We start from the raw sequence: 25,675 nt of genomic DNA, 5'->3' as shown, positions 1-25,675 counted from the left end.
GCATCTGAAGATATCTGATAGAGAAAACTGTTCATCATGTACTATCTGAAAAATAAACTTACAGGCTACATAAACAATATGCTAATGATATGACCTAAGTGAACAAAAAAATTTCACAACTTCAGCATGAGTTATAGTTTTCTCTGGATTGTGGAATTGGGGGGAAGGGTACTTGAGTTTTCCTTTTTTAAATATTTATTTATTTATTTATTTATTCCCTTTTGTTTCTCTTGTTTTTTATTGTTGTAGCTATTACAGTTGCTGTCATTGATGTCGTCATTGCTGGATAGGACAGAAAGAAATGGAGAGAGAAGGGAAGGCAGAGAGGGGGAGAAAAAGATAGACACCTGCAGACCTGCTTCACCATCTGTGAAGGACTCTCCTGCAGGTGGGGCGGGGTGGGGGGCTCAAACCGGGATCCTTACGCCTGTCCTTGCACTTTGTGCCATGTGCGCTTAACCCACTGCGCTACCATCTTGAGTTTTCCCTGCTTTACAGTTTCCACAATGAGAATAGGCTAACAATTATACTCAGAAAAGGGGACGTTCTAAACACTATTGTTGCACATGTGAATGTAACATATATAACATGGCACAGTTTCTTTTTTTTGAAAGTCCAGTTTTTAAACACTTGAAGTTGGTGGCTGGGAATAAGCTAGTGCTCACCAATCAGTGGCAAGTACTTTTCCACAGGAACTTTTCCCTAAATACACCAGACCTTCCCCATCCCATTTCACCTCCTCCAAAATAAACTCAACATTTACACCGAGAGTGCTCCAGATGATTCTGCTATACTCCCACTGCCACCCCAACTCTTTTTTTGAACTCCGAACATTTTTACTGGGTTTCCTAGGTTACTCACACAAACTGGTTTTCAATTTAGGCAGGCAGCCTGAAGCACCACCGCAAACTACAGAAACTCCAGTAGTCTGGGCACGGAAAGACTCCATTTACTGAGGGAACACACACCATCCAAAGGAAACACCAGTCATTTGTTCTGCATTAAATACATTTTGAAAATATCACATTGATCTGCTTCAAAAAGAAAAACAAAGCAATTTATGAAACTAGCAATGCATAAGAATGTGTTAGAGCTGACCATCCACTTGGTGTAAAAAAACAAGCACATGCTGTGAAATTACCATCAGCATCTGGGGAAATGGTTCAACAAGTCTCTGTTCAAGCGTCTGACTTTCATTTCATGCCTGAGGTTCGACCCTGGACACTGCATGTGCCACATCCAGGCTCTGGCTTCAATCTTCCCTTCTCTTTTGTGTATGTCTCATATGAAACTCTCAAATGTAATGTTTAAAAAAATTTTTTTAACTTAGAATAAATATTTAAAAATATGACCAGGCCCCCTTTTCCCTAAGATGAGAAATTCGGGTAAAAATTTTCCCATTACATAGAGAAAAATGGCCAAAATTTTAACCTATTAAAATAATAAAGAACAGCCTTCCCACCCCCACAAACAAAACATTAACCGTAGCTATTCCAATGAATGGCTTTAAAAGTTTCACCACCAGAATACGAGTTAAATTTAATCCGCACGAAACATTACTGAAAATCAAAATACTGAAAACAGGAAAAATCCCTATGTCTTTGAATAGATCTAAGTTCTTGTAAGGAGAGGAGTTTGGAGAATTTAAGAATCCCCAGGGGTATTCTCCAAGACGGGAAAACCAGCCGGTGAAACTCTACTGGCAGGAGTGTCTGCTGAGCAAAGAAATAGAAAGGAAGCTAAAAGGCTTGAAAATGACTTGTTTAGACTGGGAGTCTGCGGAGCCCAGAGATTAGGGCTTATCTTTGAATTCCTTGCGCCTGGCACAAAGAAAATCAACAGGTATCTGCCAAGTAAAAAGGGGAAAATTTGTTCAGACAAGAGTTCTCACCCCCACCTCCCAAAAAGGGAACAGAAAGACCATCCAGACCAAACACCTAATCTGATTTCACAAAAACAAATGGAACCACCCACTTGGTCAGCTTTCCCACCCTATCTTTTCTCAACAACCTTGAAAAATGAAATAAAATAAAACCCACTCGTGAACTTTCTTAAGTATCTATAAACATTAAAGGTGCATCTGACTTAAAAGCTTCGAGATCAAACACCTGAAAACACATAAATCTACTGTGCTCTAAGCTTACAACACACTTGACTATATGCAGAAAAAAAAAAAAAGAGGGGGGAGGCAGCCTGGTTGCGTTATCATCAGCTTTTAAAAATACCCGAGTATACAAGCCAAGATTAATAGGCAAAAAAAAAAAAAAAAAAAAAAAGACTGGAGGAGAGGGGGCCTAAACTTCTCCCGAAGTGCCGACGTGAAGAGAATATTAGAAAAATCTTAGGACTGAAGTGGGAAGACGGGTTTATACAGAAGACTTTTTCCATGGCTGAGGCTGCCAGGTATCGGGTTCAACCCATCGCAGCACCATACCCAGAGCTGCGCGCGCGCGCACACGCACACGCACACACACGCAGTTTTTTTTTAAAACAGACCCAGCACTAAGCCGGCAAAGTCTCAGGCCGTGAAGCCTGGCCCGCAGGCACCTGGGGCCTCCCCGCAGCGGCCGCGCACACCTGGGCGGGCACAACAGGTCCGCACAGCGCCGACCAGACAGGCTCTTGCAAAGCTTAACGCAGCTCGTCTGCCGCCGACACAGTCTCCGGCTCATCGGGGAACGCAACTGCATCCTGCGACCATTTCAGACACAGGGAATTGCGAGTTCTCGCTCTCTCTCTTTCTTTCTTTCGAGCTTCGATTCCTACTTTCACAAAGCAGCCGGCGACGGCGCACACCAAGGCGGAGAAGCCCGCGACCGACCACGAAGGGGCCGCCGCCCACCGCCCCCGCCCGGAGACCCCAAACCTCAGGGGGCGCGCGGCCGGGGCTTCAGCACGTTCGCGCGGAGGGTCACTCCGCTCGGACCCGAAAGGCACCGCCGCGGCCCCAAGACTGGGTTTCGGGGCGAAATAATCCGGGGGCGGGAGGTGCGGGGCCCCCGCTGTGTAAATGAAGAGTAATAATAACAAAAGGGGAGAGCAAAGAAAAAAAAGGGGCTCCGTCCCCCTGCACCGCGCTAGGAAGCAGGGCGAGGGAAGCGGCGGCCGAGGGCGCAGCACAAAGCGCGGGGCTCGCGGCCTCCCGCCCCGCACCCGCCTCCGGCCCCGGCGCCCCGCACCCCTCACCCGCCCGGGGCACAGCCCTCCGCCGCCGCCGCTCTCCAGAGCCGCCCCTCCGGCCCCGGCACTCTGTGGCCGAGCCCCGGCCCCGCTCACCCTCCAGCAGCCGGGTGATGAGACTGTCCACGTTCAGCTCCCCGTCCGCCATCTTGTGGGCGCCCGACGCTCCTTCCCGGCCGCGCGAACAAGGGCTTCCCGGCGGCGGCGGCTGCGGCTCCGCGCTCCCTCACGGCGCGTCACGGCCACCCCGCCCGCCCAGGAGCGGAGCGCGCGCCCGCGGAGGCGCACACCGCCAGAGAGCGAGCCGCAGACCGGCGTAGCCCGCACGAACCGGGCCGCCGCCTCCGCCTCCGCCTCGGTACCGCCCAGCTCCGCAAAGTCCAGCAGCAGTGCCGTCGCCCGCGCCGTCCCGCCCCGCCTCTCCCCTCCCGCAGAACCCGGCCCGGCCGCCGCGCCACGCAGCTCTCCGCGCAGGCGCACTCCTTTGCAAACCAACACCCCCACCCGCCGCCGCCCGGCCTGCGCGCAGGCGCGCTGTACTCACGCCCCCCCACCCGACCCAGCCGCCACCTCCCTGCAGGTGCTGCGCCCTCTCAGCATCGCTACTGCGCAGACTCGCCGCGGGTGCGCAGGCGCACGGGAGGGATGGGCGCGCGGTGGCGCCCGGGTGGCGCCATGACGTAGAGTGCGGTGGCCTCTCTGGCTTGACCTTCCCGGCTGCCTGCCCGTCTGCTCCCCCCCGCCCCGCCTGGCGGTTGCCCTTCCTGCAGCTGCCTAACTGTGTCCTTCCCGCCTGTCATTCTTCCCCTTGAACCTATTTCCTCGAACCGACGAGCACTTCTGTATAGAGCAGGAGTGACTCCATTTTGAAATTGTGTCATTGCGAATACCTGGAAGTCAAGGTATAATTAAAGCGACCCCAAAGGGCCTGTTGTGAGCGCCCCACATCTTCTGTGCCCAAGACCCAAGTCTGTGGATCTGACGTGACAAGCACCTATTGGGACCCTGAACGTTTGCCAGGGGTGCTGGGAGGGGGTGGCGGTGAAGTGTCAAGAACTGAAGCGGGTGAGCAGCATCTGCAGCCACCGGGGCCCCGCCTCCGAGCTGCGGGTCCTGGAGGCTGGAGCCTGCTGCCTTCCAGCAGGTCGGATCAGACCGCGGGGTGACCACAGCGGGGTGACCACAGCGGGGTGACCATCGCGGGGTGACCACAGAGGGGTGATCATCGCGGGGTGACCACAGCAGGGTGACCAAAACGGGGTGACCACTATAGGGTGACCACAGGGGGTGGCCACAAAGGGGTGACCACAGCGGGGTGACCATCGCGGGGTGACCATCGCGGGGTGACCACAGGGGGGTGGCCACAAAGGGGTGACCACAGCGGGGTGACCATCGTGGGGTGACCACAGCGGGGTGACCATCGCGGGGTGACCATCGCGGGGTGACCACAGCGGGGTGACCACAGCGAGGTGACCATCGCGGGGTGACCATCGCGGGGTGACCAAAACGGGGTGACCACAGCGGGGTGATATCGCGGGGTGACCATCGTGGGGTGACCACAGCGGGGTGACCATCACGGGGTGACCACAGCGGGGTGACCAAAACGGGGTGACCACCATAGGGTGACCACAGGGCGGTGGCCACAAAGGGGTGACCATCGCGGGGTGACCACAGCGGGGTGACCAAAACGGGGTGACCACCATAGGGTGACCACAGGGGGGTGGCCACAGCGGGGTGACCACCACAGAGTGACCATCGTAGGGTGACCATCGCGGGGTGCCGACTTCCAGGGGCTGCAGCACCACGCCCACCGCACCTCCCCTTCCCTCCTCACTGGGCCTGGCCTTGACTTGCTGCGTGACTTCACTTTCATTTATGAGGCATGATGTCAGGTGAATACAGTCTGTTGATATTGTGGAAACACACAGGTGCCCATGTAATTCTGGAGTTGATGATCGGGATTATGTGCATGACAAATCACTTGTGTTTTTGTGGGCTGGACGGTGGACTGCAACTCCCGCATGCTGGTCACCTGGGTCTGGAGGTTTTTGTTTTTGTTTAAATTTCTTTATTGGGGAATTAATGTTTTACATTCAACAGTAAATACAATAGTTTGTACATTCATAACATTTCCCAGTTTTCCATATAACAATACAACCCCCACTAGGTCCTCTGTCATCCTTCTTGGACCTGTATTCTCTCCACCCACCCACCCCAGAGTCTTTTGCTTTGGTGCAATACGCCAATTCCAGTTCAGGTTCTACTTGTGTTTTCTTTTCTGATCTTGTTTTTCAACTTCTGCCTGAGAGTGAGATCATCCCATATTCATCCGTCTGTTTCTGACTTATTTCACTTAACATGAATTTTTCAAGGTCCATCCAAGATCGGCTGAAAACGGTGAAGTCACAATTTTTTATAGCTGAGTAGTATTCCGTTGTATATATATATACCACAACTTGCTCAGCCACTCATCTGTTGTTGGACACCTGGGTTTTGTTTTGTTTTGTTTTTGTGTGTGTGCCCATATAAGCAGGGGTGGCTAGCTCTGCTGGAGGAAAGTTTGACCTTTGCCAGTAAGAGGTTTGATTCCTTACTGGTCCATGATCTGGTTGCCAAATGTCCCCGGATGAAATCAATCTCAGTATCCCTTGGAAGGGACAAGAGATGCTATTTTACCTAAGCTTGGCTCCCTGCCTTCCACATAGCCCTGTCTCACCTCTTGTCCCCCAGTGAGTACTGTTTTTCCACAGTGCACTTTCGCTCACCTCACTATTATATTCCTTATTACTGTAATGATTTTTTCCTTTAATCTACTTATACCTGCATCCTCAAAGTACCTGGCATAAAAGACTGGAGAAAAAGGGGTTGGTGGTGGCACATTTCATTGAGCACACCTGATACCATGTGGTATGATCTGGGTTCAAGCCTCTGCTCCCCACTTGCAGGGGCAAGCTTCAGGAGCGGTGGAACAGTGCTGCAGGTCTCTCCCTTTCTCTCTCTCTGCTTCCAGAGTTATCAATGGAAGCAGATGACCCGAACTGCCCCTGCGGCTACAGACAGACTATGACCCACATAGTCAACGACTGCCACCTCTCCAGATTCAAAGGAGGTCTCGAAACTTTACATCAGGCTCAACCTGACGCTGTTGACTGGCTACGGAAGAAGGGCAAACACTAGAAGAAGAAGAACTGGGGCTCAGTGCCTATACTACAAACCCACTCCTGGTGGCCTTTTTTTAAAAAATTTATTTTCCCTTTTTTTGCCCTTTTTGTTTTTCATTGTTGTTGTTGTTGATGATGTCATCATTGTTAGGACAGAGAGAAAATGGAAAGAAGAGGGGAAGACAGAGAGGGGGAGCGAAAGACAGACACCTGCAGACCTGCTTCACCTGTGAAGCGACTCCCCTGCAGGTGGGGAGCCGGGAACTCAAACCAGGATCCTTATGCTGGTCTTTGCGCTTGGCACCATGTACACTTAACCCACTGCGCTACCGCCCGACTCCCTTTTTTCCTGTTTTATTGCATAGGACAGAGAGAAATTGAGAGGGGAGGGGTCAGATAGAAAGGAGAGAAAGACACCTGCAGACTCTGCTTCACTACCTGTGAAGTGACCACCCTGCAGAGGGGAAGCCAGGGGCTCGAACCAGGATCCTTGTATGAGTCTTTTTTTTTTTTTTATATAAGAAAGGATTAATTAACAAAACCATAGGGTAGGAGGGTACAACTCCACACAATTCCCACCACCCAATCTCCATATCCCACCGCCTCCCCTGATAGCTTTCCCATTCTCCATCCCTCTGGGAGCATGGACCCAGGGTCATTGTGGATTGCATAAGGTAGAAGGTCTGGCTTCTGTAATTGCTTCCCCGCTGAACATGGACGTTGACTGGTCGGTCCATACTCCCAGTCTGCCTCTCTCTTTCCCTAGTAGGGTATGTCTCTGGGGAAGCTGAGCTCCAGGACACATTGGTGGGGTCTTCAATCCAGGGAAGCCTGGCCAGCATCCTGATGGCATCTGGAACCTGGTGACTGAAAAGAGAGTTAACATACGAAGCCAAACAAATTGTTGAGCACTCATGGACCCAAAACTTGGAATAGTGGATAGGAAGTGTTAGGGAGGTACTCACTGCAAACTCTAGTGTCCTTCTGCTTTCAGGTATATATTTTGCAATAGTTTATAGATACGTGTGAAGATATGCTCTCTCTCACAGAAACTGGTGTATATCTAGGTTTTGGGACTTTGTTAGAAAGTGAACCACCTGAGATGAAATTAGAGTGTACTATGAAAGGAAAGGTCTCACCCGAGTAATGCAGCTGAAGGGTTGTCATTCCACATGTGAAGTCTCTGGACACAGTCTGAGGTGAAGCATGTTGAGGTGGCAATCGTTGCACCTTGCATGAGTCTTTACGCTTAGTACCATGTGCCTTAACCTGGTGCTCCATCACCTGACCCTCAGGTGTCTCTTCTCCCTTTCTTTGTGTCACCTTCTATCAAACAGAAAGAAAAAAATGATCACGGTGAACTGAGGAGTTGTTTAGGCTTTGAACCCCAGTGGTAACCCTGGTGGCAAGAGAATGAAAACAACCTGGAGCAGAGAAGCACAAAGCTAAGAACACTTAGTTACCCGACTCTTCTTCCCACTATATATTGTGCTTCTAGAAAGATGTTAGGAAGAATAGTCATGCCAAAGATCTAGGCAAGCAAGTGTCCAGGTCTATTCTAGGAGGTGGTTACACCAAAGGTTTCTCTCTATTCATTCCTCCTATGAGCCCAGAAGCACAGAGGAGACAAGCTGTCTCAAGTTGAAGGCAGTGCTTTCCCATTCACCTTTTCACTACTAATAATGAGCAATGATAAAGAACGCTGCCTGGGAGTCGGGAGGTAGCGCAGCGGGTTAAGCGCCATGCAAAGCGCAAGGACCAGAGTAAGGATCCTGATTTGAGCCCCCACCCCCATCTGGCGCCCCACCTGCAGGGGAGTCGCTTCACAGGTGGTGAAGCAGGTCTGCAGGTGTCTATCTTTCTCTCCCCCTCTCTGTCTTCCCCTCCTCTCTCCATTTCTCTCTGTCCTATCTAACAATGATGACATCAATAACTACTACAACAATAAAAAACAACAAGGGAACATAAATAAATATAAAAAAATTTTAAAAAATGAATGCTGTCTTTGCTCAGGCAGTTTTAAATGTCATGTCAGCTCTGTGAGGTACTATTATCTCTGTGTTGTAGATGGGATGAACTGAGGTAGAGAATGGTTAAATACTGACCCCAAAATCACAGGAGTGGCAGATCTGGGATTCAAACACAGGCATCTAATGTTTGAGTCTACACACTATTTTTTCAAATATTATTTATTAATAAGAGAGAGAAGAGAGAGAGAAAACCACAGCATCACTGTGACAAGTGACGATGATGGTGATTGAATTTGGAATCTTGAACTTTAGAGTCCAATGCTTTATCTACTGTCACTTCCCTAGCTACTGGAGACTAGAGTCTACACTCTATAAATAGTTAGTTACAAGGGAGCCAGGCTGTGGTGCACCAGGTTAAGCACACATAGCACGAGGCATAAGGACCCTCTTAGGGATGTTGGCTGCAGCCCGAGGCTCCCCACCTTCAGGGAGGTTGCCTCACAAGCAGTGAAGCAGGTCAGCAGGTGTCTACCTTTGTCTCCCTCTCTGTCTTCCCTTCCCCTCTCAATTTCTCTCTGTCCTATAAAAATAAATAAATAAATAAAATGGCCACAGGAGCAGTGGATTCGTAGTGCAGACACCAAGCCCCAGATATAACTCTGGAGGCCAAAATAAAACAAACAAACAAAAAAACAGTTACAATAGAATCTCTCCCAGAGTATATGAATAGTGTCTGTGAGCTGAGGAGCTTAAACATGTAGGTGCTGTGTCACAAGCCTGGAAAGCAGAAACCATTGGGTTTTTGTTGTTGTTTTGGTTTGGTTTGGTTTGGTTTTGGTGGTGGTAATGGGAGGACAGCATTGTCCCACTGAGCACTTTATAATGATGTAAATGCCCTTTGTTCCACCCTAGCTTTCTTTCTATTTCAGGTTTTAGCTTGTGCATTGATGGTGAACATAGAACAAATGACCAAGCAATGATCTTGTCTGGAACAGTGTTCGCAGACTTGTATGACAGCCAGTTTATCTTGGGCCCTTCAAGGGGCAAAAGAATAATTCCTCATCATTCTGGATTTCCTCCCCCAGAGCCCTGCTCCACTCTGGCTTAGGTGGTGCTGGGGATTGAACTTGGGACCTCAGAGCCTCAAGCAGGTCTGCAGGTGTCTCCCCCCACCCCCTGTTTTCCCCACCTCTCTCCATTTCTCTCTGTCCTATTCAACAATGACAATATCAGTAACAACAATAACTACAATAAAACAACATGGGCAACAAAAGGGAATAAATAAATATTAAAAGTCATTATTATAGCATGGGTTTATTTAGGTACATAAGAACCATGATGGGATAAGGATAACTGGTAGGAGAGAAGGGCTAGCTAAGACATGTGGCGGGAGCCATGAGTCCTTACGCTTCGTTACCAGAGTTCAGTTACATTGCAGGTCCAGGGAAACAGCATGGACAGGTTTCAGGAGAGATCAGTCAGGAATGGCAGCAGTGCACAGAAGATGAGGAGAACTAAAAGGGCAAGCAGGGAAAAGGGCACTGAATGGAAGAATAGCAAAACGGGCAAACTGCTCCCAGGTACTTGCTCAAATAGTCTCTTGTACCCACAATCCCTTGTAAGTTTGCCTAAGTACGCTTTTGACATCAGGCTGAAATCAGCCCTATGCTAATTACATCCATGCCCCATAATTCCTTTTGCTCCTTGTGAGTGAACAGTGTTCCAACATGATGCTATGATTTTCTCTCTCCCTATCTTCTGTTAATAAGTAAAAAATAACAAGAGATGAAGTTTCCAATTAGCTTCTTATCAATGTAGGTCAGATTTCCTGTTAAAACACCCTGATTCTTATTTTTTTAGGGTAAAATATGCTTATTGAAGGAAATTTGCAAAGAAATCAATTTTCTGTAATCCCACCAGCCATGAGTAATTATTTATTTTATTTATTTATTTTCTTTACCAGAGCACTACTCCTCAGCTCTGGTTTATGGTAGTGTGGGGGATTGAACCTGGGACTTTGGAGCCTCAGGCATGAGAGTTTGTTGTTAAAATCAATGTAAAGCATACGACAAGAGTTACTTTGCATAACCATTATGCTATCTCCCCCTCCCCCTGCCCCAGCCTGGTAATGACTTTTTATATAATATATATAGTTGTACATAAACATGTGTGTTTTATAAAAACTGTTTACCTTCAGTTTTATCCTCCTTTTGTTATTTTTAATGACATTTTCGTGAATCATGGTTTTCATGGTTTATTTGGGTTTTACAGTGTGGATAAGAGCTTGAGGTGGGATGGATGTGCGGGGAGGAAAGGGGGAGGAATAGAGAACTAGAATCAGTGCAGCCAGTAGCAGCAGCAATAGAAGCAGGGAGGGGCCAAGGAGAGAGAACTCTGCTTGGCTGATCCCACCACCAGGCAGGGTCTTGACCTGAGAGAGAGCAGAGTAGAGGCCATTGGTTAGGGAAGTGCCAGCTCAGATGCAGAGACATGAGAAGGCTATGGCTTGGCTATGAGGAAGCCCAGCAAGAGCAGCCCAGAGAGCACCCACTACTGGAAACCTACAGGCCTCGGCTGAGGACTGGCTGTTGGTGGTTCTGAATGCATGTAGAGAACTGCCTCCCAGTCTCTGGGCCTGTAGAGAGTCAGGAAAGGGATCAGGCCAAGGTCCTCCTCTGCATTAGACAGGACTTTTTCACTGTACGGATGGAAGGGCATACTCTTAGTCAAGACCTCCAGCTCAGAGGGGCTTTAGACAGTGGTGGGCCAGAGGCACCTTTGGCTGAAAACCAATTGCCCAGCTTTCAGGAATTCTGTCAGCCAGTTCTTAGAACAGAGCCATTATCTAAAAATTAAATTGTATAGGTTTACAAGTCAATTAACTGTGCAAAAAGCAGAGGTAAGGGGTTATCTGAACTCCACGCATCCTTCTTCACTTGCCCCATCCCCTACTGTCTGCCGTCTGAGGTTCTTCACACCCATGTGTGCCTGCAAGTGAAGCTACTATATCACGCTATGTTACTGTGCCTCTTCTTTGGTGACGCCATATTGGACATGGGAGAAGTATGGACACCAAGGAAATTAACAAATACTATAAAGTCCACACCTTTGTAGACGAGTGGAAAGAGAGCTGAATGGAAAACATTTGCCATCACATCTCTAGGTTTAAGGAGAAACTGGGGTCATGTATGCCAGTATCCTTGGTAATCCCGACTGGACTTTCTGGTCACAGGTGGCAAGGAGCATCATGACTTGGGAGTCTGAATAGTCTGGAATAGCTCACTTGGGTAGGATGTTGTTTTTTCATGCATGTGGCCCTGGCTCGAGTCCAGCCCCCACGTCACTGAAGGAGGCTTTGGTGCTGTGGTCTCTTTCATCATTTCTCTCTGCCTCCCTGTCTCTATCTCTGGCTGAAAAGTAGTAATGATATTATGATCTTATTTTGTATTTGTTAATGAGTAATGCTTGGAACACACTCTTGCCTGTTAGACTAGTGGTCTGAGGAACCAGCCCATGCTGGGGTCAGGGAGATGACCCTGAGGACATCCCTTAAGGAAGGACTTGGGAACACAGTGAACAGACTAGCAGCAAACACACCACAGACTTTCATATGGATGTTCAGTAAGTCTCTGAGTATTGGCCAGAAAAGGAATGGATTTAGGTAACAAAGTGTGCAATTCATGATAAGTGATATCAGTTCTATGCCATCCTGATCTATCCAAGATCACTTATCAGTGATCGGTGGTCATTCACTGTTCTGGTCTTCCATAAAGATGATTTCCCTATTAAGTCCTTAATAAGTCTTTAGTGGTATTATGACCTAGATGGTGTTACATAGAACTGGAGGTAGCCATTCTTCTTACCCAGTGTTGTAGGTGGGGTGTGAGGGTCATCTGGCTATGACGTCTGTCCTTTCATTGATCACCAGGGCTGGTTGGCTGATCTGGTAGACAAGGTGGGTGACCTCCTTCCTCCCTCACTGCTTAAACGTGCAGACTCAGTTGACTAAGAGTCGCTACACTCTTCCGCAATAACCTCCAAACTCTCAAGATTAGTAGGAAGCAAAGTTACTGGGAAGCCAGACAAGTAAATATGTTTCAGAAGAGGACAGACAACCTTTGCAGAGCTAGGCTTATAGAGCTAGGCATACCCAAACAGGGCATAGACAGACACAGTTCAAGATCTAGTCTTGTTTTCACTTAAGGACACATATGTGAGGATAATCAAGGCAGCAGAGTTATTAGTTAAGTCATAAGGCATGTCCTCAGTCACTTTAACCACCACCCCCTCCCCAAATTATAGAAAGGCAGGTATCACGCAATGCATCTTCTGTTGTCTTTAGCCAGTAACCTGCTCCCTGGCACCCCACATGCATACACACATAAACTCTTTGTAAAGCACACTTTTCAGGAGTCAGGTGGTAGCGCAGCAGGTTAAGCGCACGTGGCACTAAGTGCAAGAATGGGCATAAGGATCCCATTTCAAGCCCTGGCTCCCCACCTGCAGGGGAGTTGCTTTACCATCAGTGAAGCAGGTCTGCAAGTGTCTATCTTTCTCTCCCCCTCTCTGTCTTCCCCTCCTCTCTCCATTTCTCTCTGTCCTATCCAACGATGACATCAGTAGCGACAACAATAAAACAAGGGCAACAAAAGGGAATAAATATTAAAAAAATTAGAAAAACACTTTTTAAAAAATTGGGGAATTAATATTTTACATTTGATAGTAAATACAATAGTTTCTACATGCATAACATTTGCCAGTTTTCCATATAACAATACAACCTCCACTAGGTCCTTTATCATCCTTTTTGGACCTGGATTCTCTAACTCCCCCCCCCCCCCAAACCCAAGAGTCTTTTACTTTGGTGCAATACACCAATTCCAGTTCAGGTTCTACTTGTGAAAAACACACTTTTCTTCAACTAACTCTCCTGTACATCTTTCACAGTAAAATGATTACAAACTAAATGGCCATCGACTGAAGGAATTATCTAGTTATAAGAGCTGCAGTTAAAGTTATATGGGCAGATACCATGAAGGAGGACTTACTTTTAACCTTTTAAATTTTTTTTTAAAAATTTATTTTAAAAAGGAGACATTAACAAAGCCATAGGATAAGAGGGGTGCAACTCCACACAATTCCCTCCACCAGATATCCGTATCCCATCCCCTCCCCCGATAGCTATCCTATTCTTTATCCCCTCTGGGAGTATGGACCCAAGGTCATTGTGGGGTGCAGAAGGTAGAAGGTCTGGCTTCTGTAATTGCTTCCCCGCTTTACTTCATTTTAAAAGAGTTGGTCTGAGGCTCTCCCCCCTTCTTTTAATTGGATTACAGGGACAACTGTCAATTTAGGTCAGCTCTAGTTTGTGCAATAAAACCTTGCCCTCTGCAGATATGAAACTGTTTATTTTCCAGTGCTCTCCTACTCTGCTCATTCAAAGAGATAACAGAAAATAGCTAAATGTCTTTGTTGGTGAAGAAAAGTGTACAAAATGTAAAACGTTTGTTTCACCAAAAACAATTTAAATGCTTTGTTTTTGATGATGGTTGCTGGATTCATACAGTATATCCAAACTATGTCTGAGGCATCTTCTCAGTCACAGACTTATTTCTAAATGTTATCACAAGTCTCTGTTTCAGTTCATTTGGTTGCATAAAACAAAGCATTATCACATTTCCCCAGTGTAGTTATGAATATGAGCAACTCTCCCTAAGATCACATTAAAACTAATAAATAGCAGGGACTGCCTATAACATCTGTCTGTGAACTGGGACAAATATTCATTAGAGTAACTCCTCACAGCAATAGTTCTCTTTAATGTAGGAAATACTGGTTAAATAAAACATACATGAGGTCTTACTCAAATATTAAGTTTAACCCTGATTTAATTTAAACTGCTTTAACTGTGGTTTGATTGAGTATACGATAAGCAATTAATTGAAATGCCTTAGCAATACTTGTTACTTAAGAAGTTCTTACAGTGACTAACCTCTAAAGCTAAGTGATGAATGAACCAGCTAACTGTAGATGAAACATATGCTGAAGAAGGCATGATTCTCCAACATTCTTTTATTTTTTTTAAAGATTTAAAAAATTAATTATTTATTTATTCCCTTTTGTTGCCCTTGTTGTTATTGTTGTTGTTGGATAGGAGAGAGAGAAATGGAGAGAAGAGGGAAAGACAGAAAGGGGGAGAGAAAGACAGACACCTGCAGACCTGCTTCACCGCCTGTGAAGTGACTCCCCTGCAGGTGGGGAGCCGGGGGCTCGAACCGGGATCCCCATGTCAGTCCTTGTGCTTTACGCCAGGTGTGCTTAACCTGCTGCACTACCTACCGCCCGACTCCCTCTCCAACTTTAAGTCATTTATTTAGTGGCTAGTCGGGAAAATGAGCAGAAATGACTTGAATAGTGAGAAAGCATTTGCTTGGAGGTGTTAGACTGGAAGCCTTAAGCAAACCTGTCTTTCCAAACCTTGGTTTCATCACCTGTGAAATTAGTTCATTAGTAAATGATCTCCAGAGTTTCTTCTAGCTCTAACAAGTCTTTGATTCTAGGACATACAAAGGAAACTCAAAATGTAACATAATAGCATACAGCCTGTCTCCAGCTTAGGGACTGGATCAGCTCCAAAAGGTCAATTGTTTGGAACACGGAATGTATTTTCCCACAGAGACCATGGTACAAATGTTGGTTAAATTCCCAGATCAGTCTGCAAAATCAATTTAATCCGTAGTGTAACTGTACAAGTGTAGCCATGGTAATGTGGGCTGTAACCACCAATTATAACCACATTCATGGGGGACACCATTGAGGATTCTAATTTGGCATGGCAGAAAACATCTATCAGTGTTTTCCACTCCCCTGAGCAGTGAGCATGAAGACAATTCTAGTTCTCATTCACAGGCAGGCCCGGGGCTTGAGTGTGAGACAAAAGCTGGGCTGGCATCTCAGGGAGTGACGGAGGCTGTGAGATCTCTGATCTCATTGAAGTTGGGGAGCTGGGGGTGGGGAAGGGGAGGCAGAGTGTTCATGGCATCTGGGAGTTTAGTTGTCAGGAAGAATTTGGCTCCCAGCCAAAGGATATGGGATGTAAGGGCAGGAAGGAAAAAACAAAGTGGCTGTATGTTCTAGGAACTTTCAAAAAAAGATATAATCATGTTTGACTTCACTCACTCTACAGTGAGGAAGTTGGGATCTAAAATGGTTTAACTGCACTGATTTAATGTCAAAACTAGGATTTAAATCTGGGATTCAGGAAGCCTAGCTACCTCTCCCCCACCTGATTTTTACTTGAAAGATATTGGTCATATTTGGACAAGTGCCCTCTCATTTACTTCTTCTCCTTTCTGCATAGCAATCCTCTAGAACTCTGTACCCCCATGCCTATCCTCACCCTGTCATTCACCCTGTGGCCTTTCAGGGCAGCCTAGCCCATGGCACCAGGGCAATATCCCATTTTGTCCCAGTGTGTAAACAATGACACTAGAACATAAAAGAACAACTTTAGTTTGCTGAAATGGGTTTCTCTGGCCCCTCCTGTTCTGACCTAGGTTTGAACAAGTCACCCGAAGAAGGTGACTGAACAGTGCCACACTTACAAAACATGAAGGTACTTCTTGAAGTGATGCTTGTGTAAAGACAGAAACCAAACAGAGAGAGTCAATGTCCCAGGGGCCAAGTGACAGGTGTTGCTCCTTTGATGGAGAGAGGGCTGCGAATTTCGCTGGAGGTTCCTCAGTGAACCGCAGGCTGGGAATTTTCTTTAACATGATCACCTTTAATCCCCTTGAAGATCCTGTGAGGTGTTTTCTCTTTTATAGACACAGGCTGTGACTTGCCTCTAGTCACCAGGCCTGTGAGATTCTAACCTGGCTAGACTAACCAGGCAGGGTTACTCAGAGGCTACAACTAGTTGGGCAGGGGGGGGGCAGGCCTGGCTTGCCGCTGCAGGAGGAAGCAGGAGCAGAGGATTAGCAGGAGGTGATGGGCAAAATATGGGTGATTTCATAGTGGAGCAGAGCTGCAGCCAGGGACTCAGCCCAGAGGGCTCCCTGCAGGGCACAATGTCCTGCATAAGCAAACCTCACTGTCCACATTCTTTGCCAGCTCTGCAGGACTAGTTTCAGAGAGTGGTCAAGAGTCTCAGGTTTTTAAAACTCCGAAGAGGCAGCAGGCAATGAGGTCAAGTGAGGCATTTATAGAAGAAGTGGGCAGTAGCACAGCAGGTTAAGCGCATGTGGCGCGGAGCACAAGGACTGGCCTAAGGATCCAAGTTTGAGCCCCGGCTCCCCACCTGCAGGGGAGTCGCTTCACAGGTGGTGAAGCAGGTCTGCAGGTGTCTCTCTTTCTCTCCCCCCCCCACCGTCCCCATCTCTGTCCATTTCTCTCTGTCCTAACAATGACAACATCAATAACAACAACAATAATAACCACCACCACCACCACCACCACCACCACAACAACAACAACAAAAACCCACAAGGGCAACAAAAGGGAAAATAAAAATTAAAAATTTGAAAAAAGAAAAAGGGTACACCTAAGCAACTAGACCTGAGTGGTGACACACTATGGAGTTATGTGGGTGCCTGGCTCTTCCTCCTTATTTACTTTCCCCCCCTTTCTTTTCTTTCTTTCTTTCTTTCTTTTTCTTTTTTGTACAGCTCTGGGGCCATACACATAAATGATTCCACTGCCCTCACCTAGACTTTCTTCCACTTTTTGAAATTACAGGTGGGAGGTGGGGGAGAGAGATACTGCAGCACAATTTCAACATCTGTGGAGCTTCCCCTGGTGTGTTTATGGTACTCCTGTGTGGTCCCAGGGTTTGAACCCAAGTCCTTGTACATGGTAAGACATCACTTGCCCTCCCCCTTCCATTTATTTTTTTTTGGTGATACAATATTTATTTAAAAGAGTTTAAAAGGGCTATGTGCAGGGAGTTATCCAGAGGGTCATAGATCCTTACAGAAAGGATTACGGAGCAGTGACCATCCATCCAAAGGTGTTTATAGGATGTGAAGTGAATGAGGCTAACAGGAAGTTCTCATTACATCATTCACTATTGTGAGTGATAATACTTGTGCTGTACAAAAATGTGCGTTTTCACTAGGGAAAGATAGAAACAGGCAGGAGGGTATGGATGTACCTGTCAATGCCCATGCCCAGCAAAGAAGTAATCACAGAAGTCAGAACTCCCACCTTCTGCACTTCTAAAAGAACTCTAGTCCGTACTTCTAGAGAGGGAGAAATGTCAGGGGAAGATGACTAGAGGGCCCCAGAAACCCAATTCCATCAGGGCCCAGAAAGAGAAGTGTCGTATGCTTTACATTGGTTTGTTCTAGCCCTCCCCCGCCAAGAGAATTGGATCAGTCCTATTAATTTCGCGGGCCTGCTTGGCCCCGCCCCACGGAACCCCGGGAGAGGGTTCCTGAGTTCGAGAGTGACAGAGTTCCGGAGTTCCTGAGTTCGAGAGTGCCAGAGTTGCAGAGGGTTCCCCAGTACGAGAGTTCCAGAGTTCCAGAGTAAGACAGAGTTCCTGAGTTCCTGAGTTAGACAGAGTTCCAGGGTTCCTGAGTTCGAGAGTTAGAGAGAGTGCTTGTGCCACCGCAAAGAGACAGCAGAGTTCTGTTTGGTGATTAGTTTGGTTTAGTTTATGAATCGTTGTTCCTGAATAAAGAAATACAGCTTCCCTGCCCAGCCGTGGTCTCCGCGTCTCTGTTACCCGCCATGAAGCTAGCCGGCCCGGCAAGAGCCTTCAGAAAATTTTAACAACAGAGAAGAGGAAAAAAAATGAAAGACATTTGGAAGTAGTAACAGGTATAGCTGTGACTTAAAGTGGAAGAGAAGACATGTCCATAGAATAATGGAGAAGTATATAGATAGGTAGTTATAGAAATAATAATCTGAGAGAGAGAGCTTATGTGCACACATATCCATAAACTACTGCAAAATATATACCTGGAAGCAGAAGGACACTAGAGTTTGCAGTGAGTACCTCCCTAACACTTCCTATCCACTATTCCAAGCTTTGGGTCCATGAGTGCTCAACAATTTGTTTGGCTTCGTATGTTAACTCTCTTTTCAGTCACCAGGTTCCAGATGCCATCAGGATGCTGGCCAGGCTTCCCTGGATTGAAGACCCCACCAATGTGTCCTGGAGCTCAGCTTCCCCAGAGACACACCCTACTAGGGAAAGAGAGAGGCAGACTGGGAGTATGGACCGACCAGTCAACGCCCATGTTCAGTGGGGAAGCAATTACAGAAGCCAGACCTTCTACCTTCTGCAACCCTCAATGACCCTGGGTCCATGCTCCCAGAGGGCTAGAGAATGGGAAAGCTATCATGGGAGGGGGTGGGATATGGAGATTGGGTGGTGGGAATTGTGTGGAGTTGTACCCCTCCTACCCTATGGTTTTGTTAATTAATCCTTTCTTAAATAAAAAAAAGAAAGAAAGAAATAATAATCAACCCATATCTGTGACCTTGGGAGAACTGTTGCAGTTCCCAATGGAGGGAATGAACATACAGAACTCTGGTAGTGGGAACAGTGTGGAATTGTGCCAACCCATGTTATTTTGTAAGTCACTAACAAAAATAATATAAAATAAAACCGAGTTATTTTAAAGAAATAATATATTTATTCTAGGGATTGAACCTGGGACTTTGGAGCCTCAGGTTTGTGAGTCTGATTGAATAACCATTATGCTGTTTCCACACCCTGAATGCTTATTTGCCGGGCTGGCTTCATGGGTGGTAGAGAGACAACCAGGGACTCATGGCTGAGCTGGGAAGCAGTATCTCGTTTATTAATCAGATACATCGCCTTTTATGCATCTCTTCACCGGAAGTGGCAAGGGAAAGGAAATGATTAGGAGAGGGGGAGCAAAAAAGAGCTCGAACAGAACATAGAAAGCTTCCATCTAACCAGTGGGGATTAAACCAATACCCTGCAGGCAGGGTGGGCCCCCCCAGTAAAACAGTGATTATGTAAATAGACCACATCTGTAAGTAATACAAGCGAACCTAATGTGGTGATCAAAACAGAAGGTCTTGTAAGCAGAATTTAGAAGCATACCAACACTTATTGATTCTGATCAGCCTTCCACCCCCAAGAAAACTAGCTGATATTTTGATTAGGAATGCATTTAACCTTAGAGGTCAATTGGGAAAGGATTAATATCTTAACACTGAGTTTTCCAGTTCATGAACATAATATAGATCTCAATTTATTTAGTTTTTCTTTAATTATAGTCTGCCTTTCAAATTTATCAATAGATTATGTATATCAACATATGTTACCAAATGTCATTCTAAAACATGACTCTAATGACTCCATAGTATACCATATACTCTAATGACATAGTAAACCATATATTCTAATGACTTCATAGTATACTCTATGACACTAAAAGTTCATCTAACTCTTAATCCTGAGGCATTCAAGTTCTTCTTAGTTTCTCACTGTTGTTAGCAGTCATTGCAAACATGTCAGCAAGTGGACTGCTGGGTAAGGGATTTTTGAAGGAGAAGAGTTGGAATTTTCTCTTCTTCCACTCCCTTAGTGCATGGGGGTGGGGTGTGTACTGGCGTGTGTCTTCTGTTGTCTAACCACTCTCACATACCCAACAGAGCCCAAACACACTGTAATACATAATAAGCAGAAGTTAACCAAATGCTTTTTTTTTTTGTAATTTCTTTATTGGGGGATTAGTGCTTTACATTCGACAGTAAATACAATAGTTTGTACATGCATAACATTTCTCAGTTTTCCACATAAGAGAACAATCCCCACTAGGTCCTCTGCCATCCTTTTTGGACCTGTACTCTCCCCACCCACCCAACCCAGAGTCGTTTACTTTGGTGCAATACACCAACTCTGGTTTAGGTTCTACCTGTGTTTTCCCTTCTGATCTTGTTTTTCAACTTCTGCCTGAGAGTGAGATCGTCCCATATTCATCCTTCTGTTTCTGACTTATTTCACTTAACATGATTTCTTCAAGCTCCACCTAAGATGGGCTGAAGATGATGAAGTCACCATTTTTTACAGCTGAGTAGTATTCCATTGTGTATATATACCACAACTTGCTCAGCCACTCATCTGTTGTCGGACACCTGGATTGCTTCCAGGTTTTGGCTATTACAAATTGTGCTGCTATGAACATATGTGTACACAGATCTTTTTGGATGGGTGTGTTGGGTTCCTTAGGATATATCCCCAGGAGAGGGATTGCAGGGTCATAAGGTAGGTCCATTTCTAGCCTTCTGAGAGTTCTCCAGACTGTTCTCCACAGGGGTTGGACCTGCTTCTTTTCATACTATGAGTAGTTTAAACATTATATAAGTCTCATGGCTTAAGCAAATTCCACCTATATAGGAATATCTGTGACATTTGTGTAAACTTTCAATTCACCCCAGCTATAGGATAAATTTTGTTTTTATACTAGAAGTAGTAGTTTGGTTACTATGCAACCCAGACTCTCAGATTTATGTTCCATTAAAATAAATAAATAAATAAATAAGTAAATAAATAAATAATACCCAGGACAATACTCAGCTGGCAGAGCACAGGTGTGTGTTCCATCCCTGACACAGCAATATGCCAGAGTGATGTTCGGGTTCTCTCTCTCTCCCTCCTCTGTCTCACACACATAAATAAAAACTCAAAAGATAAAGGTGTGCAATACCTGAGCTGGGGGAAAGAGGAGTGAGAGCACCGATGACAGCTCCAGCACTGATCACCCTGCAAACATGGAGGCACAAAGACTGAGTTAAGAGGGTGTGATTCCAGGAGGTCGTGACCTTGGTTCTGCATGACCTTGGCTCACGTTCAATGCTGTCAGCTCTGCCAGGCAGGTATGATTGTTCCTGTTTTACTGTCAGGAATACTGAGTCTCCAGAGTTTAGGTGTGCTGGCTGAGGACTGTGGGGCACCAGCAGTGGAGCTGGGTGTGAGCACAGGTTGGCATGATTCCGAGTACCTGCCCCTGCCACTCATCCTGGGAACGTCCTCACTCTAGGGGGAAAGGGACTAGCAAATTCATGTCTTTGGTAAAGCTTGGAGCATGACAGCAGAGGAAGAAATTCAAACTCTGAGGGAAAGTTGCAGCTAGGAATCCACTTTGACTTGTCACTCTCCTCCCTTCAATCCCATTCCTTCAAATGTTGGGCCACCCAGGACAATTCGAGATCTTTCCTCCTCTCAGTTCCCAGAACCATCATGGGAGGCTGGCCTGGTCTAAGCCAGTACTGCCAAGGCTGGTGTGCCCTAGGCTCGTGGACCTGTATAGCAATAGCTATGTATCCTGCTCTTAGATCAAACACTTCGGGAAGAAATTCTTCAGGACTTGCTCATCAAAATGCTTCCTAATCACCTTGAATTGGTTACTGTTTTTGTTGTTGTAGCTAGGGCTTCATTACTGCAAATCATCTTTTCACAAAGAGATGGAAAGACACCACAGCACCAAAGCTTCCTCTCCTGCAGTGGGAGCTGGGCTGGGCACTGGTTTGCACATGACAAAGCAGGCACACTTTAAAAGGGAGCTGCCTTGCCAGCCCCTTGAGCATTATATATATATTTATTTATTTAAAAATATTTATTTTATTTATTTATTCCCTTTTGTTGCCCTTGTTGTTTTATTGTTGTAGTTATTATTGTTGTTGTCATTGTTGGATAGGACAGAAAGAAATGGAGAGAGGAGGGGAAGACAGAGAGGAGGAGAGAAAGACAGACACCTGCAGACCTGCTTCACCGCCTGTGAAGCGACTCCCCTGCAGGTGGGGAGCCGGGGTTCGAACCGGGATCCTTATGCCCGTCCTTGTGCTTTGCGCCACCTGCGCTTAACCCGCTGCGCTACAGCCCGACTCCCATCTTTATTTATTTATTGGGTAGAGACTGCCAGAAATTAAGAGGAAATAGGGAGATAGATAAGAAGAGAGACAGAAAGACACCTATAGCAATGCTTCACCACTCACAGAGCGTTCCCCCTGCAGGTGGAGACCAGGGGCTCAAACCTGCGTCCTTATGCATTATAACATCTTTGCTCAAACAAGTGCACCACCACTTGGCCCATTTTTTAAAAACCCCTTTTTGTTTTGTTTTAAGATTGATGTATTCACTAACAAGAAAGGGAAAGAGCCAGAGCATCACTTAGCCAGGGACTGAATTCAGGACATCATACTTGAGGGCCCAGTACTTTATCCACTGTGCCACCTCCCAGGCCCTGACTACCCTCCATCCCCCATTTTATTTTTTTTTATTTATTATTTTTTTTTATTAAAGAAAGGATTAATTAACAAAACCATAGGGTAGGAGGGGTACAACTCCACACAATTCCCACCGCCCAATCTCCATATCCCACCCCCTCCCCCGATAGCTTTCCCATTCTCTATCCCTCTGGGAGCATGGACCCAGGGTCATTGTGGGTTGCAGAAGGTAGAAGGTCTGGCTTCTGTAATTGCTTCCTCGCTGAACATGGGCGTTGACTGGTAGGTCCATACTCCCAGTCTGCCTCTCATCCCCCATTTTGTAAGTGACTCTGCCGCATCTCTGTCCTCAGTCCTCCAGCGGCTCCTATCACACCAGAACCCCACCCTGTGCCTTTGATGTGATTTTGCCCACCTGGGCCTCCTACCTTCCTCCTCTCAACCCCTGCCAAGCACGTTTCTCCTGTATGCCCTCCACATGATAACTCTCTCTGCTAAATAGTAGCTCCCACTCCCAAGGCTACCCTGAGACACTTACACCTCCTTCCCACTCTCTTTTTCTCCTCTTGTCACACCCACAGAGCCAGCCTCCCTGATACCTTGTCTCAACTGGCATTCTTTGTGCCCAACCTCTCCCCTGCCTCCCTCCCCTTTACAAACCACATACACATCGTCTACTTCCTTCAGAACCAGCTACTCCGGCTTGTCCAGAGGGTCCTTGGACCAGTGAGAAAACCCAGAAAACTCATGAAATTAAAATGAATGGAGGGAGGGTGGGGACACCGAACTTCAGTGGCAGGTGTGGTGTGGAATTTTACCCTGTAATCCTACAATCTTGCAACCCACTATAATCACAAATTAAAAAAAAAAAAAAAAGTAAATAAAATGCAGAAAATCCCCCAGGCAAACTGTGACAGCAAAGAAAGAGTTAACTGTCCAAAGTCTGGTAGAAATCCCCAGGCCCACCTGGCCAGATAACACAAGGCCTTGAGGAAGGTCCCCCTTATCCTGACAGGTGATAAAACTTCTAAATCCTTCCCCATCCCAAGGCAGCCACTGAGTGCTGCAGGACCCCAGCCTCCTCAAAGCGAAGTTCCAGTAAGTCTTGAGACTAACTTTCTCCCAGACACAGCTATGCAGGGAAAGATAACAGTAACTAAGACAACCAGACCCTGAGCAATGTGTTGAAGATTCCCACCCCCATAACCTTGCTGCATCCGCTTCTGTGAGAATGCTTTCTGTTCTCAGCCTGCAACCCCCTGTATAAACTTTCCAGAATTCCTCAAGAGTGTGAGCTCTTTCTGTGGCCTATTAACAGCAATAAGCTGTGTTCTCCTGACATTCCTGGAATGTCTCCTGAATCTGTGCTGAGAGTAAATGTTTCTGCCGTAATACTTCCTGCAGCAAAACCAGAATGGACTGCTCAGCCCACAGCACTCCTGCCAGGACATAGGCTTCGTTTTGTCTGCTTTCGCCCCAGCACCGAGTAGAAAAGCCTGGCACAGAGGAGGTCTGCAGTAGAAGGTACTGAACAGAGGGATACAGGAAGAGTTTTCTGTTTCAAAAAAATCAGGTTTAAACTCTCCAGCCCAGCACTCCGCTTCCTCCTGGGCAGCCTAGCTGTGACTACCCCACCCTCTCTTCACTGCTCACTCTAGGCACCATTTTGCCCCAGGCATTTCAATCTTTTGCAAAATTCCCCAGAAAAGATCCCTTTTACCTGAAAAGCCTTCCTCTTGCTCTCCTCCCTGAGTCAGCTTCCTGGGTCAGCTTTAGTTTGTGAGATTCGTACCAATGAAAAGTGAAGGAAGAATGCATGTTTCCCCATCAGAATCCCCCCAGGGCAGGATTTCAAAATATTTGTTCCTCCACCCCCAATGCCGAGAATTAGCTAGCACTTCCTCGAGGAAGGAAGAGCCAGCACGGGATTTAGAAGTTCCCTGGATGATTCTCTTGCCAGGCACACAGCCGCCTTATTGGAAAGGCACTCATTCACCTGAGATGAACATATTGTCATATGTCAATTAAGCCTCAATAAAAAAATGTTACACAAATAGCAGTCTCATTATTTTGGGAAACTTGAAGATATGAATGAATAAAAAGAAATATTATAGTCTGTAGTTCCATCACTCAGAGATCTGGTTAAAAAAACACAAAACAAATTAACATGTTCTTTCTAAAATGTATATGGAAATATAAAGAATCTAAGAAAAGACAGTTTTAAAGAAAAAGTACAAAAGAGGCGGATTATGCTAGATAAAGAGGACTTAATATAAGATTATAAATTATAATGATGTTGTTTTGGGCTGGGCAGAGAGCATAATGATTTTGCAAAAAGCTTTTCACGTCTGCATGTCTGAGGCATCAAAGCCCCAGGTTCAATCCCCTACATCACCATAAACCAAAGTTGAACAATGATCTGGGGAGAAAAATATTGTTTTAGTACAAGAATACACAAGTAAGCTAGTGGAAACAAGTGTGAAGCCCAGAATGTACTTTTTTTTTTTTTCTTTTACCAGAGCAGCTCTGGTTTATGGTGGTGTGGAGGATTGAACCTGAACTTCAGAGCCTCAGGCATGAGAGTCTGTTTGCATAACCATTAAGCTATATACCCTCTGCCCAATCAGGGATTTTTTTAAAAAAAGGATACAAAAGGGAGCCGGCAGTGGTGCAGTGGGTTAAGTGCACATGGATAATGCAAGGACCGGTGTAAGGATCCCGGTTTGAGCCCTTGGCTCCCCACCTTCAGGGGATTAGCTTCCCTCTCTGTCTTTCCCTCCTCTCTCCATTTCTCTCTGTCTTATTCAACAACAATGACAGCAATAACAATAACAATAACAACAACGATAAACAACAAGGGCAACTACAAAAAAAGAAGATAAAAAGAATATAAAAGGATATAAGGATAAATATAAAAGGATAAAAGAAGATATAAAAATATTAACTATAAAAGAGAGGATTGGTTCATTGGACTTCATAAAGGTTAAGAATTTTTTAAAAAGATTTTATTTATTTATTCATGAGAAATGATAGGAAAGAGAAAGAACCCAACATTACTCTGGTACATGTGCTGCCGGGAATTGAACTCAGGACCTCATGCTTGAGAGTCCAAAGCCTTATCCACTGCACCAACTTCCAGACCACAAGGTTAAGAAT

General features: G+C 46.1%; 1 protein-coding gene and 2 long non-coding RNA genes across 4 annotated transcripts in view; 1 reads left to right on the top strand and 2 right to left on the bottom strand.

Moving 5' to 3' along the window:
* Nucleotides 1-3,609, bottom strand: part of PPP1CB (protein phosphatase 1 catalytic subunit beta) — a 35,189-nt gene extending 31,580 nt beyond the window's left edge. Inside the window, exon 1 of the mRNA XM_007523880.3 lies at nucleotides 3,277-3,609. Coding sequence (XP_007523942.1) covers nucleotides 3,277-3,328 — 52 coding nt within the window. The 5' untranslated portion in view covers nucleotides 3,329-3,609. The remainder of the gene's footprint in view (nucleotides 1-3,276) is intronic.
* A 151-nt stretch (nucleotides 3,610-3,760) lies between these two features.
* LOC132537454 (uncharacterized) lies at nucleotides 3,761-18,594 on the top strand. 2 transcript variants are annotated; one of them, XR_009548887.1, is made up of 4 exons: nucleotides 3,761-4,082; nucleotides 9,241-9,470; nucleotides 9,750-9,891; nucleotides 18,402-18,594. It is a non-coding gene; the product is annotated as an uncharacterized LOC132537454 (long non-coding RNA). The 2 variants fall into 2 exon arrangements; XR_009548886.1 differs by lacking the exon at nucleotides 18,402-18,594 and adding an exon at nucleotides 17,048-17,241.
* On the bottom strand, nucleotides 7,349-24,366 carry LOC132537453 (uncharacterized). The gene is made up of 3 exons (XR_009548885.1): nucleotides 24,240-24,366; nucleotides 12,175-12,381; nucleotides 7,349-7,667 (listed from the first exon to the last, which is right to left on the bottom strand). It is a non-coding gene; the product is annotated as an uncharacterized LOC132537453 (long non-coding RNA).
* Between the last annotated feature and the right edge of the window lie 1,309 nt (nucleotides 24,367-25,675).

Source organism: Erinaceus europaeus, chromosome 3 (genome assembly GCF_950295315.1).
Source record: "Erinaceus europaeus chromosome 3, mEriEur2.1, whole genome shotgun sequence".
Classification (NCBI taxonomy): Eukaryota; Metazoa; Chordata; class Mammalia; order Eulipotyphla; family Erinaceidae; genus Erinaceus; species Erinaceus europaeus.
The sequence above is the reverse complement of the archived record's forward strand: the minus strand, read 5'-3'. Positions and strand labels throughout refer to the sequence as shown.